The 13,040-nt window shown below is 56.5% G+C and overlaps 2 protein-coding genes across 3 annotated transcripts; one reads left to right on the top strand and one right to left on the bottom strand.

Moving 5' to 3' along the window:
- Positions 1-2,342: 2,342 nt before the first annotated feature.
- Positions 2,343-8,663, top strand: UBXN1 (UBX domain protein 1). 2 transcript variants are annotated; one of them, XM_038411406.2, is made up of 10 exons: positions 2,343-2,486; positions 3,280-3,367; positions 5,254-5,307; positions 5,408-5,529; positions 5,956-6,031; positions 6,218-6,409; positions 6,622-6,673; positions 7,038-7,154; positions 7,505-7,685; positions 8,355-8,663. In XM_038411406.2, the coding sequence occupies exons 2-10, from the start codon at positions 3,312-3,314 to the stop codon at positions 8,402-8,404; spliced, it is 900 nt and encodes a 299-aa protein (XP_038267334.1). In that variant the 5' UTR covers positions 2,343-2,486; positions 3,280-3,311; the 3' UTR covers positions 8,405-8,663. The 2 variants fall into 2 exon arrangements, with proteins under 2 accessions (XP_038267334.1, XP_043375498.1); XM_043519563.1 differs by lacking the exon at positions 2,343-2,486 and having other exon boundaries at positions 3,261-3,367.
- Positions 8,664-11,934: 3,271 nt separating this feature from the next.
- Positions 11,935-12,989, bottom strand: DMAC1 (distal membrane arm assembly component 1). The gene is made up of 2 exons (XM_038411418.2): positions 12,624-12,989; positions 11,935-12,081 (listed from the first exon to the last, which is right to left on the bottom strand). The coding sequence occupies exons 1-2, from the start codon at positions 12,820-12,822 to the stop codon at positions 12,023-12,025; spliced, it is 258 nt and encodes an 85-aa protein (XP_038267346.1). The 5' UTR covers positions 12,823-12,989; the 3' UTR covers positions 11,935-12,022.
- Between the last annotated feature and the right edge of the window lie 51 nt (positions 12,990-13,040).

Below are 13,040 nucleotides of genomic sequence, written 5' to 3'. Positions count from 1 at the left end.
AGCTCTGGGATGGGCATGGGGGTCATCACTCCTCTTCTCTGGTACCAGGGGGCTCGCTATCACAAGAGAAGAAGGATGGTCTGTTGGTCAGGGCACTAGTCTGAAACTTGGGAGACCTGGGTTCACTTCCCGGCTCTGCCATAGACTTCCTGTGTGATCTTGGGCAAGTCACTTAGTATTTGTGTGCCTCAGTTTCTGCTCTGTTCAATGGGGATAATAGCCTGGCTCTACTTCCCTGGGGTGTGTGAGGATAAATGTAGTAAAGGCTGTGAGGCAGCCAGATGCTATGGTGATGGGGACCAGATTATGCTGGCATAGGCTCAGTGATATAGACAGAACCTGGGACCTGACAGCTCCTGCGGTGGGGAGGCTGGGATAAGATCCACTGGATGAGGGGGAAAAGGGATCACTCTAGAGAGGGCATGTCTGGATGTTTCTCTCTGTCCTGGTAAAGCTTATGCTCAAATAAATTTGTTAGTCTCTAAGGTGCCACAAGTCCTCCTTTTCTTTTTGCGAATACAGACTAACACGGCTGCTACTCTGAAACCAGAGACAGGGATGTAACTCAGGCATCCTGATCCCTGCCGACTCTAACCACTAAAGAGGGCGGGGTGATAGAGCGGCTCCGGAAATGGACAGGACTACTCCGGTGCCTCTCCCTTCGAGGGAGAGCGCTAGTGCTTAATCAACTAGTCCTGTCCATGCTCTGGTACCGGCTCAACACCCTGGTCCCAGCCCCGGGTTTCCTGGCCAACCTCCGGACATCGATTCTGGAGTTCTTTTGGTCAGGACTGCACTGGGTCCCTGCAGGGGTTCTTCATCTACCTCTGGAGGAGGGAGGGCGGGGCTTAAAATGTCTGCTCACTCAGGTCCATGTCTTCCGCCTCCAGACCCTGCAGAGGCTCCTTTATGGTGCAGGTAGTCCGGCGTGGAGCATACTGGTGCACGCCTTCCTGCGCCGCTTCCGATGGCTCCGATACGACCGGCAGCTCTTTATCTCCATCCGAGAGGTCTTCCGTGAGACCTCTCCAAGCTGCCGGTCTTCTACCAGGACCTCCTCCGGACCTGGAAACTCTTTACAACGACCAGGTCCGTGGCGGCCATCGAGGGGGCAGATCTCCTCGCGGAGCCCTGCTACACAACCCCCAGCTCTGTTTGCAGGTGGCGGAGTCCCGCTCGGTGCGCCAGAGTTTGGTCCTGGCAGAGGTCACAAGAGTCGGAGACCTCCTGGACTATGACCGGGGAGACTGGTTGGATCCGTTGACGCTCGCTCAGCGCATGGGGCTTTCCAGACCTTGTACTCCCCGGCGCATACTTCAGGAGGTGAAGGCCGCTTTGCTGCCCGCTGCTCGGGTTCATCTCGACCGGGTCCTGCACGAGGGCACGCCCCGCCCACCCGTTACCCCAGGCCCGCCGGACCTTTTAATTGGACCCCTGCCCCGTGGACCCAACCGACCCCTTCACCCCTTCACTAGAAGCCGGCTGCACGAGATGCAGCCGGTCTGCTTTCAAACCACGCCAAGAAAACATCTCTACACGCTCGTGCTCCACACCCTTCACGCCCGTACCCTCGTGTCCCGCCCCGATACAAAATGGTGGTACCTCCTGCCACCTTGGGAGGGTGAAGAGCCCCGGTGGGCCAGCCTATATTCCACCTTAGTCCCAAGGCCCGCCGGGGATGTCAGTTGGCGGCTCCTTCACGGAGCCGTGAGCACGGGCATGTACTTGGCGCGGTTCACTTCAATCCCAGACACCTGCCCCTTTTGCGGCGTGAGAGATGCTCTGGCACATGTCTACTTGGAGTGTGCCAGGCTGCAGCCCCTATTCCAGCTCCTCACCAATATCTTATTACGTTTTTGGTTGCACTTCTCCCCTCACTTTCTCATTTATGCACTCCCTATCCGTGGCCCCACAAAGTCACGGGATCTCCTGGTCAACCTCCTCCTGGCCCTAGCCAAAATGGCCATCTGTAAAACCAGAGTGAGGAGGTTGGCCGATGGAGTCTCCTGTGACTGTGGGGCCTATTTCCGATCCTCAGTCCATTCACGCATCCGGGCAGAGTTCCTCTGGGCGGCGTCCTCTGACTCCCTTGACGCCTTTGAGGAGCAGTGGGCGGTGTCCGGGGTTCTCTGCTCGGTGTCCCCGTCCGGTTCCCTTCCTTTGACCCTTTGACCGCACTCCTGTCCCTGTTATTTCATTAGTTGTCCCCCGGAATTTTTTGGGTATCTAGGTCCTGTGGATCCCCCTTTTAGGCTGGGGGGGGATCCTTTAGCGGTGGACAGGCTTCGCCTGCTCACTTCCCGGATCCCAATAAGACTCTAACCACTAAATCCCACGCCGCTCCGGGTCTCTGCCCCTTTAAGGACGAGCGCGGAACGGAGCCGTTTGTTCCTGGACGGCTTCCGTCTGCCGCCCTCACATGACCAAACACAGCGGCCGCGTGAGTCTCGCTGCTTTCGGTGCGGAGCCTCCGATAGTCGGATCCGGTGAGTCACCGGGACCCCCCCCCCCCCCGTGCCGGGACTTGTCCCCCTGAAAATCCCTTAGCCCGGCCCCCGCGAGGGGAGACTCCGTGGGGAGATACAGGGGCTTGTGGGGGCTCTGCGGGGGGAGATACAGGAGCTTGTCAGGGGCCCTGCAGGGGTTTGTGGGAGGTGTGGGGGGCTCTGCCTGGGGGTGGGGCTTGCAAAGAGGGGATGGGACGGAGTCTCCACCTGAGGTGGTGCCACCAGACACGCAGAGTTGGGGGGTGGAGGAGAGTGGACCCCCGTGCCAGGGCCTGAACGTGGCTGTGAGCTGGGCGCATCCAGTCATTGGTTGCAGGCTCTAATTCTAAGAGGCCCTTTAACTCAGTGGGTAGAGGAGGGCTAAATGGCATCACACCCCATTCTCTCTGGATCCTGGACAGCTCCTTGGGGACAATGCTCTGGACCTGGGCACAGTCCGAGTGGCCCCTTTGCCCTTGTCTGCCCTGGGTTTTGCCCCCTGGCCTAGCTTGAACCCCCTTGTGTAATGCTGCTTAGTCCTGGGGTGAATCCCACCACAGCAGCATAAATCATGTGAGCCCAAGGGGTCTTTGGGATCTAGCAGGAACTGGGAGCCAGGACACCTGGGTTCTATTCCTGGCACTGGGAGAGGTGTGGGGTTCAGGCCCAAGGAACCTCTCAGGTAGTGCCACATATTACATCCTCTTCTCCAGCTGTCCTACTCTGTCCTTTAGCAGCCACCGATCCTTTTAGAGCTGCCCTGTAACACATCTTCCCTCTCTTCCCTTTGCAGAGAGGTAGCTCGGTCCAGAGCAGCAGCACATCATGGAGTGCACGGCACTGGATAGTCTCATTGAGATGGGCTTCTCCCAGAACAGAGCGTATGTGTGCCCCCGCCTCCATTCCCTCATTTCCCCTCCCAACTGTCCACAGGCTGCCTTAGCTGCCACTGCATCTTGACATGGTCAGGGTGCTCCCTACCAGCGACTGGGGGTCATGGCCTATGACTGTAGAACGGCAGCACAAAGGGATCAAGTGCAATGTGGGAATGCTTTTTGTGGGGAAGGAAAAATCTAGTGCTGAGAGCAGGACTCCTGGATTCTATCCCCAATGCTGGCAGGAGAGTGGGGTCTAGTAGGTTAGAGAATGAGGACTGGGAGTGTCCCTTTCCCTCAATTTCACGATCAGCAGAGCAGGGATAATGCCTCTGCCCTGTCATCCCGTGTGTCATGTCTTCCCCGCCCCCCCCCCCAGGTTCTTTAGACCAAACAAGGAATGCTTATAAAATGCTCCCCTGGGACTGGGCTGGAGACTGGCTGTGTCACATGTCAGAGACTCTGTGTAATGATGCCTGTGCTGCACCCCTTTGGCGATGCTAAATCAAAGCAGGGGCTGGGGCCAGCTTGATGTTCTTTAACTTGAATTCACAACCCCAGCAGCTTGGGCACTCCTGAACAGCACTGGGGACCAGCCAGTGAGCACAGTCAGCGAGTGCAAACAGCACTGTCTGTTTGAAATCAAATCTGCTACATGTGTCAAAGCTGGATGCAGGGGCTGGCAGCATCAGTTCCCTAGCAATGGCCCAAGTGAAGCAGAACCAGGGTCCTTCTAGTCCTGGCTTCGGAGGATTTCTAGAGGCTATTATAGAGAGTAAGGCCAGAAGAGACCATTAGATTATCTAGTCTGCCCTGCAGTATACTACAGGCCAGAGAATGTCTCCCAGTTCCCCCTGCATTGAGCCTGATCACTTGTGTTTCACTAAAACATCTTCCAGAAGGGCAGCCAGCCTGGAGTGGAGATGGAGAATCCACCCCTGCCCTGTGGAGCTTGTTCCAATGGTCAATCACCCTCCCTGGGGAAAAAAAACATGCATTGTTTTTCATTGGAATGTGTCTGGCACCAGCTTCCAGCCATTGGTTCTTGTTCTCCCTGTCTCTGTTACATTAAAGAGCCCTTTAGTGCCTGCTATTTTCTCCTGCTACGTATATACTAGTCAGGACACCTCTATCTTCTTTTTAGATGAACTAAACAGACTGAGCTCTTTCAGTCTCTCACCATCAGGTGTTTTCTTCAGCCTTCAAATTGTTTTTTGAGGCTCTTCTCCTCGCCCTCTTCAATGGCTCAACACCCAATTTCAAAGGTAGCACCCAGATCTTGGTGCAGGATTCCAGTCTTCATTTCACCAAGGCCATAAGCAGAAGTGAAATCACCTCCCTGCTCTTGGGTAGGCCTTCCTAGGCAGTAGGATGGTCTTGAGGGGCCAGTGCTATGGTGGGAGGGGAAGGGAGCTATTTGTGTCTCTGCACCCACAGAAGTAAGCAGCTGGAGGACAACTTGCCCCATGAAGGACTCACCTTAGCTTCCAATATCTAATGATTGGCTCAGCCCTGAAGCAGACAGTATTTCAGTCCTTCCAGAGCCTCCACTAGCATGAATTATCATCACTCCAGTTATCCAGCCTAGCACGCGGCCCCTCTGTGCTTCCTGCTGAGTCCCCTTCATCCCTGGCTCGCACATTGATGTTACACTGGTGGCTGTGGTATCTATTCCAGGTTGGGGTAATGTTCTGTTAATTGGCCAGAGAGGGGGAGACCCAGGTTTGTTCTCAGGGCCTGGACAGTGGCGGTTTGGGTCACCTCATTGAGCTACCCATCTGTCTTCGCTCTATGAAGCATTTCATGGGAACGATGCTGCTGTGGAGGTGGGGCAGTGATAGAGCTGTGCAGCTCCTGGGTGGAACTCAGCCATGGCTGTCTGTTTCTTTCAGGGAGAAGGCGCTGGCGCTGACAGGGAACCAAGGCATCGAGCAGGCCATGGACTGGTGCGTTGGAGACCCCCTCCCACTAGATCTGTCTGCATTTCCATCCTTGTGATTCCGCCTTCTCCCTGCTGATGCTTGTTCTCTCTTCCCCCCTCAAAAGGCTCATGGAGCATGAGAATGACCCTGATGTGGATGAGCCATACGTGCCTCCCCAGGGCCATGTCTTGGGCACGGAGGAGCCCCCCGAGGGAAGCACCCCCGAGCCTGTGGAAGCCAGAGCAGGTTTGAACAACCCTGGGGAGTTGACTGTGCTGGGGGGAGGGGGGTCAAACTGCCCACCCTGGCTTGTGGGACCCCCTAGGTTGAGCTGTGGCTCATACACACCAGGATCTTGCCTGCTTCTTGGCTGTTCCTTCCTTGAGTGACCCCCTCCACCCGCATTGGGATTCCACTGACTCGGGGTGGGCTTTGCCTGCAGGAGGGGCGGGTTAGGAGCCCTGCTGCGGTCCAGGCTCACACCTAGGGTATGTGGCATGTCTGCCTCCTCACTTGTGCCCCCCAGCCACCGTGTGGGGTAGACCCTGGAGTGACGGGGGCCCTGAAGGAGCCTGGTCCCACCCTGATGACCCGGTGCTTTGCTCATTACCTGTGTGGGCAGCAGGGGGTTCTGGCCTCTGAGCAGAGGATAATGGAGGCTTTTTCCTACAGATCGTGTGGAGGAGGGCTCGGCGGAGGGAGATGACAAGCACCCCCTGACTGAGGAGAAGAGGGAACAGACCAAGCGGTAGGAAGGCCTCCCAGCCCCCACTTTCGAGGCTGGCAGGGAGAGGCCTGTCCCCCTGAGATGCCAGCTGCATGCATGCTGGGAAGCGTAGCTCTTGGAGCAAGGAGGATTTGGTCCCTGTGGATTGTGGGCCCTGTGGGGAGTGGGGGCAGTGGAAGGTGGTGCCCACTCCTGTTCCTCCTGCAGGATGATGGAGCTGATGGCGCAGAAGCAGCGGGAGAGGGAGGAACGGGAGAAGCGGGAGACTATTGAGCGGGAGAAGCAGCGGCGCAAGCAGGGCCAGGAGCTTTCCATGATCCGCCAGAAGCTGCAGGAGGACGAGATGAAGAAGATGGCAGAGGAGAGGCGGAGGGAGAAGATGGAGGAGAAGCTGGCCAAGTGAGAGCCTGGGGAGAGTGGGATGGGGATGTGTGGGGAGTAGGTGCATGGGTGGAGGGAGGGGTGGGCAGTGGAATGGGGTGCATTGGGGGAAGATGTGGGGAAAGGGGGGAGGAGTCGATGTAGGCGTGGAACTTGTCCTCGCTGTGACGTTGCAGCAGAAACACCCTCCACCATGCTGCCACCTCTAACTGGGCCTGTTCTCCTTGCAGGCAGCGGGTGCGTGAGAAGATCGAGCGGGACAAAGCAGAGCGAGTCAAGAAGGTGGGTGAGCAGCAGGGGCTGGGTGGGATCCAGGCCCCCCATGGTGGCTCCTGCCACTGCTGTTCCTTAAGCTGGGGGGGGTTGAGGGTGATGAGGCTGTGGGGGGAAGGGCTGGGGCTGTGGTGGGTTCCATTCACCATGTGAGATCCCATGCCCAGTGCCCTATATGGAGGGAGGGAGATGCTCTGGGCATGGCTTTCCCCTGTGCCTGCTGGGTATGGGTGTGTGCGGGGTGGGCTGTGTGAGTGCTAGGGAGTGGGTTGGTGAGGTCCTTGAGGCAGCCTGGTGAAACCAGCTTGGGGCTGGAAGGGGAACCCACTCACGTCTTGGTGCCTGTCCCACTCCGTGTACCTTTCCCATCCAGTTTGGAGGTGGCAGCAGCTCCCAGGCCCCAGTCGAGCCAGCCCAGGAGATACCGGTGCCCTCATCCCCCAGCCAGGAACCGCCCACGAAGAGAGAGTATGACCAGTGCCGAATACAGGTACCTGGGGGAAGATGGTCCCACAGACTTTTGTGTTTCATCTGTCTGTTCCTTACACACATACCCGTCTCCTCCCCATCATCCCCTGCTGTGGGTTCCTGGGTGGGTGCAGACATCAGGCCTTGCTGGAAAGGGGAGTGGGGGTCCCAGGGAGTCACTGGGATATTGGCCTGATCTGGCTTGCTGCTGCAGCTCTGAAGGAAGCCCCCTATCTCTGGGGTCACACCCAGAAGTGCAAGTCAAGGAGAACAGAGGAAGCTGTCCTCTTAATGCAGGGGGACTGGCCCGCCCAGCATGCTGCCCTCCTGTGGTATGGGGCCTGCACTCAGCCCCTTTTGCCCTCTGTCCAGGTGAGACTGCTGGACGGGACGTCACTCACGCAGACTTTCAAGGCCAAGGAGCAGCTGGCAGCTGTGCGGCTGTATATAGAGCTGAACCGCAAGGACGGTGGGGAGCCCTTCCACCTCCTCACCAGCTTCCCTCGCCGTATCTTCACGGACGAGGACATGGAGAAGCCCTTGCAGGAGCTGGGTGAGCCTGTGGGGGATGGGCGGGTGAAGCGACTGGCTTGAGGGTACGATTAACAGCAGAGCTGGGGAATAGAACCAGGAGTTCTGGCTCCCAGCTGCCCTGCTCTGACCCGCTAGATCCCACTCCCATCCTAGAGCTGGGGAACAGAACCAGGAGTCCTGACTCCCAGGCCCCGCTACTCTAACCTCTAGGCACCAGCGTGGAGTCCTTTGAGAACAGATCTGGGCTGGGGACTCATGACAGCAGGACCATCCAGCTGTTCCGTCGGGGTTCCCATCAGAAAAGGGAGGGCATGGAGTCTGCTTGTGGGGTGATGCTGCTGCCTGATGCTGGGGACAGGAGCCCAAGCTGTAAGCAGAGAACCCACTACAAGAACCAGCTCTGTCCCTGTTGCCCTCACTTGGGCAGGGTAGGCTGCAGGCCTGCAGGCGCTCTGCACAGAGGAAGCTGCGTCAACTGCTGGCACCAGCCACCACGGGGTCCGGGGGGGGGGAGGGGGATGCAAACCACAGATCACCCAGGGCCCTTCCAGCTCAGACTCCCCTGCTGAAATCACTCCCGCTCTCAGGGATCAAACCTGCCCAGCCCCAGTGACATGAGTGGACACTGCTCCCCTCACAACCCATATGCACCTGGTTCCTGGCTTCAGCCTGTCTCCTGCCCCCACAGGTTTGGTGCCTTCGGCCGTTCTCATAGTGGCCAAGAAGTGTAACAGCTGAAGGATGCCTTGGCTCATGCGTGCTGTGACAGGAACTCCCTCCCCACCCTGGCCTGTGGTTCCCTCTGCCACCCTCACACCGTGGTTCTGCCCCTCCCCCTGCCCAACTGAGCCCAGAGAAGTGACTGACCATTTCGACTCCCCAGGACTGGAACCCAGCAGAGCAGCTGCGGGGGGCTTTGTGTCCAGCTTCCCTAGGGGAGTGCCACAGCGCGAGCCCCAGCACCAGGGACACTAATAAACATCATCTGTTCTGCTGCCGCCGCTGCCACCCATTATTCCCCCATGCTGCTATTGGTGGGCTGAGGGGAAGGAGGCCCCAGCTGAGCTAAGGAGGGCAGCCAGCAGGATGGGCACTGAGCAGACCCCCACCAGCTGAGAGCAGGCCCCACTATAAATTCATAGTCCAAGGTTCATAGATTCGTTGTGCCAGATGCTGCCGCTATCACTCCCCGCAGCAAAGAAGGGGACCCCCATCATCACACTGGGTGCTGCACAGATGCCCCATAGCCAAGAGTGGGGTCTGTCAGGGCAAGTGCTGCATAGACAAAGGCTGGGAGGGAAAACTGGGGAAGTCAGAAGGGAAAGGCCTGACTCTGCCGGGGTAGGGACGATTCCCCCGCAGACTGCCTAGGGTAGGGTGAGACTCCTCTGCTCTCTACCCCTACACTGTGATCTTGTCCTACCCCACGTGCTCAATGGGGACACTATGGGGAGGGGATAGTGCAAAGAAAAGTCCAAGCTCTGCAGGAGGTGCTCTCCCCTTACTCTCAGTGCTGGTGCCAGTGAAGCATTAGTATGTGGGGTAGTGCAGGGAGTGGGGCAGGACTGGGAGGGTGAGAGGCACTTGCTGTGCTGGACCATACCATCCGCCAGGTGAGATATGACACCCAGGCCTCGCCACGGTCAGTGAAGAGCCTGAGGTGCAACCCTGTAGTTTGAATGGGCTTCTCCTGCTCTGGTTCACAGTGCTGTGTGCAGCCCTCAGTGGGGGAAGTATTGCCACCAAGGGGGAGGGAGCTGTGTGGGTGAGGAGATGGAAAACAGCTGTGTTTAGGCAGGCCCAGCCTGAAGGAATGAATGTGTGGGCTCTAGTATGGAATTAGTGGGCAGTGGGAGGAGCTAGGCTGCTGTTAATACCCCTGTGGGAGGCTTTGCCCCACTGGCCTGGACTTGGAATGGGGTTTCAAAGCTGCTGCTGAAGGTGATAATTTAACAGAGGGCAAGTGAGAAGAGGCCTGTGTCCCAGGACTCTCCCCAAGTTTTAGGGCTGGGAACCCCATTCCAAGGCTCCTTGTTCCCTGAAGGAGCAGCAGCCCATGGGGCACTCTGGGCCTGGAGCTCCAGCTTGCCCTCTCTCTGGGCAGCTTGAGTTATGGGGGCCCTTTTGGAGCACATGTTCTTGCAGCTGGCCTGGGGCGAGCCTCCGTAATCTAAACCCTGCACAAAGGGAATGACTGTGCCAGCTTCCCTGCAAAAAGACTGGCTGGGAATGTGGGAGGGGGCAGGGAGCAGCAAACAGCCCAGTTCTTGCTGGGGGTGCTGGGCTGGGGATGCAATCAGTAGTTAGAGCAGTAGGTGCTGCTCCCAGAATGGAGCCCTTACTCTCTCCATCCCTTCTTCCCTCCCCAGTTTGCTGACTCAGTGCCACTGCCTGAAATAGTGTGCTGGGTCAGCCATAAAACCCAGCAGGCCCTTTGCTTTAAGCATTAGATGCTGCATGCTATCAGCATCAGGGGCAGAATTTGACCTTCTGCCCATTATCTGTTAGCAACTTCCCAGCCATGCTGCCCAAACTCTTCTAGTACAACTGGGGAGGGAAAGCCCACTCAGCCCCTGGCTGGGCCCAGCATCTGTTTGGATTAGCAACAGGCCACTGTGCTCAGTTGGTCTGACCTGACCCCAGGCCCTTGAGCATCCCTGAACGCATTCCTGTTTGAACTTGAGGGGATTTGAGAAAAGCATCCCATCAGATTTAATGAGGGGAATGCCCGCTTTGGAGCTTGTGCGGGCTGAGTTCCCCCAAAAGCTGCCTGGTTGCCACCCTCCCATCCTCCTCTGAAATTCCCCTAGACAGGGAGAATTTGGGGACTTCCTCCCCCCCTGCATTTTCCCTCCTATACCAAGAGCTGTGTGCCCCCATTATTTCCATCCGATAGAAATCATTCAGGATGTCAACATTACGCTATTGGATGAGCAGAGATGGGGTATTATATGAGAAGCATTAAGAGGCGGGGGCTTCGTGTCCCCCTTTTTGGTTTTCTGGCTTTTGATGTCTACAATACCCCCTGAAATTTTGGAATTGACCAGATGTGGCATTTAAAAGTGATCATGTTCCACACACACATGCTACCAAGTTGAGCCTAAGGCCTTTGCAAACTTAGCCAAAAATTCCACTGATGGAGAATCCACCCTAGACCTGGATAACTTGTTCCAATGGTTAATGAACCTCCTGTGGAATCTGCATTTTAGTTCCAGTCTGAATTTGTCTAGTTTCAACTTCCAGCTAGCGGATCTTGTTAGAGGGCTTTTCAATCTAGCAGACAAAGATCTATGAAATTTTCATTCCCCATGTCAGTACTTCTAGATTGACTAAATCACCTCCTGACCTCTTTGCTAAGCTGAAAAGATTGAGCACGGTGAGTCTGTCACTACAAGGCAGGCTTTCTAATCCTTTGATCATTCTTGTGGTTCTTCTCCAAATCCTCTTCCAGCTTATTCACATGCATCTTAAATTGTGGACACCAGAACTGGACACACTATTCCAGCAGTGGCTGCACCAGTCCCAGCTACAGAGGTAATAAAGGGGACTAAAGCCTCTCTTCTGGCATGAGATTCCCCTATTCATACAGCCAAGGATCACATTATCCCTTTTGGCTAAAGCACTACACTAGGAGCTCCTATTCAGCTGTGATTATCCCTCGGCCTTTCCGAGTCATTGCTTTCTAGCATAGACTGAAATGCAATTCCTCCCATCCGCCCCCCCAGTTCTGTGAGTCCAGGCCCCATGGGACCAGTTCCTTGTTGGACAAAAGTCACAGGACATCCTTTTGTGCAAATTTTTCTCCCCAAAAGCTGCCTCCCCCATCCCAGATTACCACAAATAGAGAAGTGAGGGAACAACAGGCAAACTGGTTTCAACTGAGCTCTGAAAGGGACAGACTGAGCAGATAGAGACCTGTTCTAGAGAAGCAGACTGATGGGTGGAAGAGCAGAGCCTACCTGGAGCCAAGGGGGGTTCAAAGCAGCAGGTTAAATGAGAACTGGATGCTGGAACGAACAGGGTGAGTCAAGACGGGGGGAGAAATACTGTCATAGCTCATCCCATAAACAGGAGTTAGTCCAGGGGACTGTACCAGCGGGACAGTCTGGGGAGCTGCCATGGCATAAGGCAAGCAGAGAGGGAAGGGCTCCAGGCAGCTGGAGCTTAGCGGAGAGGAAGATGGGGATCATAGTAAAGGGGGAGTTGGGGTGGGTCTCTTCTCTCCCAGGTACCACTGGGAGGCTATCATAGTAAGAAAAAGCAAGCAGTTTTCTCTTGGATTCATGTTATTGTCCCAAATGCACATTTTTTGACTTGGCCAGTGCAGCAGCTGCATCTTGTCCTGCCTTGTTTGTTCTACTTCTTCTGTTTCCCAACTGGATCAACTAGGATGACTACACCCCAGCAGGCTAGACCTGGAGGGGAGAAAGGAGGGAGACATTAGGGGGTGGCTGCATAGGTCTGACTGTCCCCTTAAGGGCATGACCCCCAGAAAGTTAAAGGGGGTGGTCAAGATGTAGGTTACAGTTTCCCTGGAGGTGGGGACTTGCTAGATCATGAGCCCATATGCTCCTTAAAACCAGCATAAAAGTAGGAGTAGTGGGAGCCCTGGAAGTTATCCTAACCCCTCTATGACACTTGCCCCGACCTCAGTGACCCCCCCCAGTCCCAGAGAGATGGGGTAACACCACTGACTCCTCCCCACTCCAGCAGCTAGAATGCCCCTAATGAGGGTGATGTGGATGACTGGTCCCATGTAGTTGGTGTGACCCTTGAACCCTGACCTTAGGCTGACCTCTAACCCCCTGGGTGGCCTCAAGGTCAATAACATCACAGGTCGCTGACCTCCAATACGACCTGTGACCCCAGCGCTCTCTGACATGGGGGACGGTTCCCATGGAGATGGGGTCACGCTCTGCCCACCCCGACCCCGCCGTGACCCCTGACGCGCACTTACTGACTGCGAAGGAGAGCTGGACAATGTTCCATGGGGAGGGGGCGAAGCCCCGGCTTATGACCTTGCGCGGGCCTAGATAGACCCAGTACCCGGCCCCGATCAGTGCCGAGCCGGACAGGATGCGGCAGCCCCAACAGCTCCCGAACAGCGGCTTGGGGGGAGGCGCGGCTGCCTTGCTCTCCTCCAGGGCCTTAGACATGGCGGCGGGGACCAAAGCAGCGGAAAGACGCCGATTCCGAAGATGGCGGCGCCCATTGGGGGAACCGGAAATATGGGTGCCAGAAAGTCATCGGCAAGGACCCCGGCAGCAGAGACTTTTGTAACGCAGCGGAGCCTAGTCACCGGAAGTACTGACCTAGCCTGTTGGGGTTCTGCGGAACGGAAGAACGGAACAGGAAATGCTTCCCGTGAGGGTGT

This window comes from Dermochelys coriacea, chromosome 7 (assembly GCF_009764565.3).
Source record: "Dermochelys coriacea isolate rDerCor1 chromosome 7, rDerCor1.pri.v4, whole genome shotgun sequence".
Classification (NCBI taxonomy): Eukaryota; Metazoa; Chordata; order Testudines; family Dermochelyidae; genus Dermochelys; species Dermochelys coriacea.
This window is presented reverse-complemented; position numbering and strand designations above follow the sequence as displayed.

Bases quoted from the DNA above. Each gene is read 5' to 3' on its own strand.
- UBXN1 (XM_038411406.2), top strand. From the start codon at position 3,312: ATGGAGTGCACGGCACTGGATAGTCTCATTGAGATGGGCTTCTCCCAG. The intron at 5,308-5,407 runs GTGCGTTGGAGA...CCCCCTCAAAAG, and splicing joins ATCGAGCAGGCCATGGACTG to GCTCATGGAGCATGAGAATG. The intron at 5,530-5,955 runs GTTTGAACAACC...TTTTTCCTACAG, and splicing joins GCCTGTGGAAGCCAGAGCAG to ATCGTGTGGAGGAGGGCTCG.
- DMAC1 (XM_038411418.2), bottom strand. From the start codon at position 12,822: ATGTCTAAGGCCCTGGAGGAGAGCAAGGCAGCCGCGCCTCCCCCCAAG. The intron at 12,082-12,623 runs GTAAGTGCGCGT...TCTCCCCTCCAG, and splicing joins CCAGCTCTCCTTCGCAGTCA to GTCTAGCCTGCTGGGGTGTA.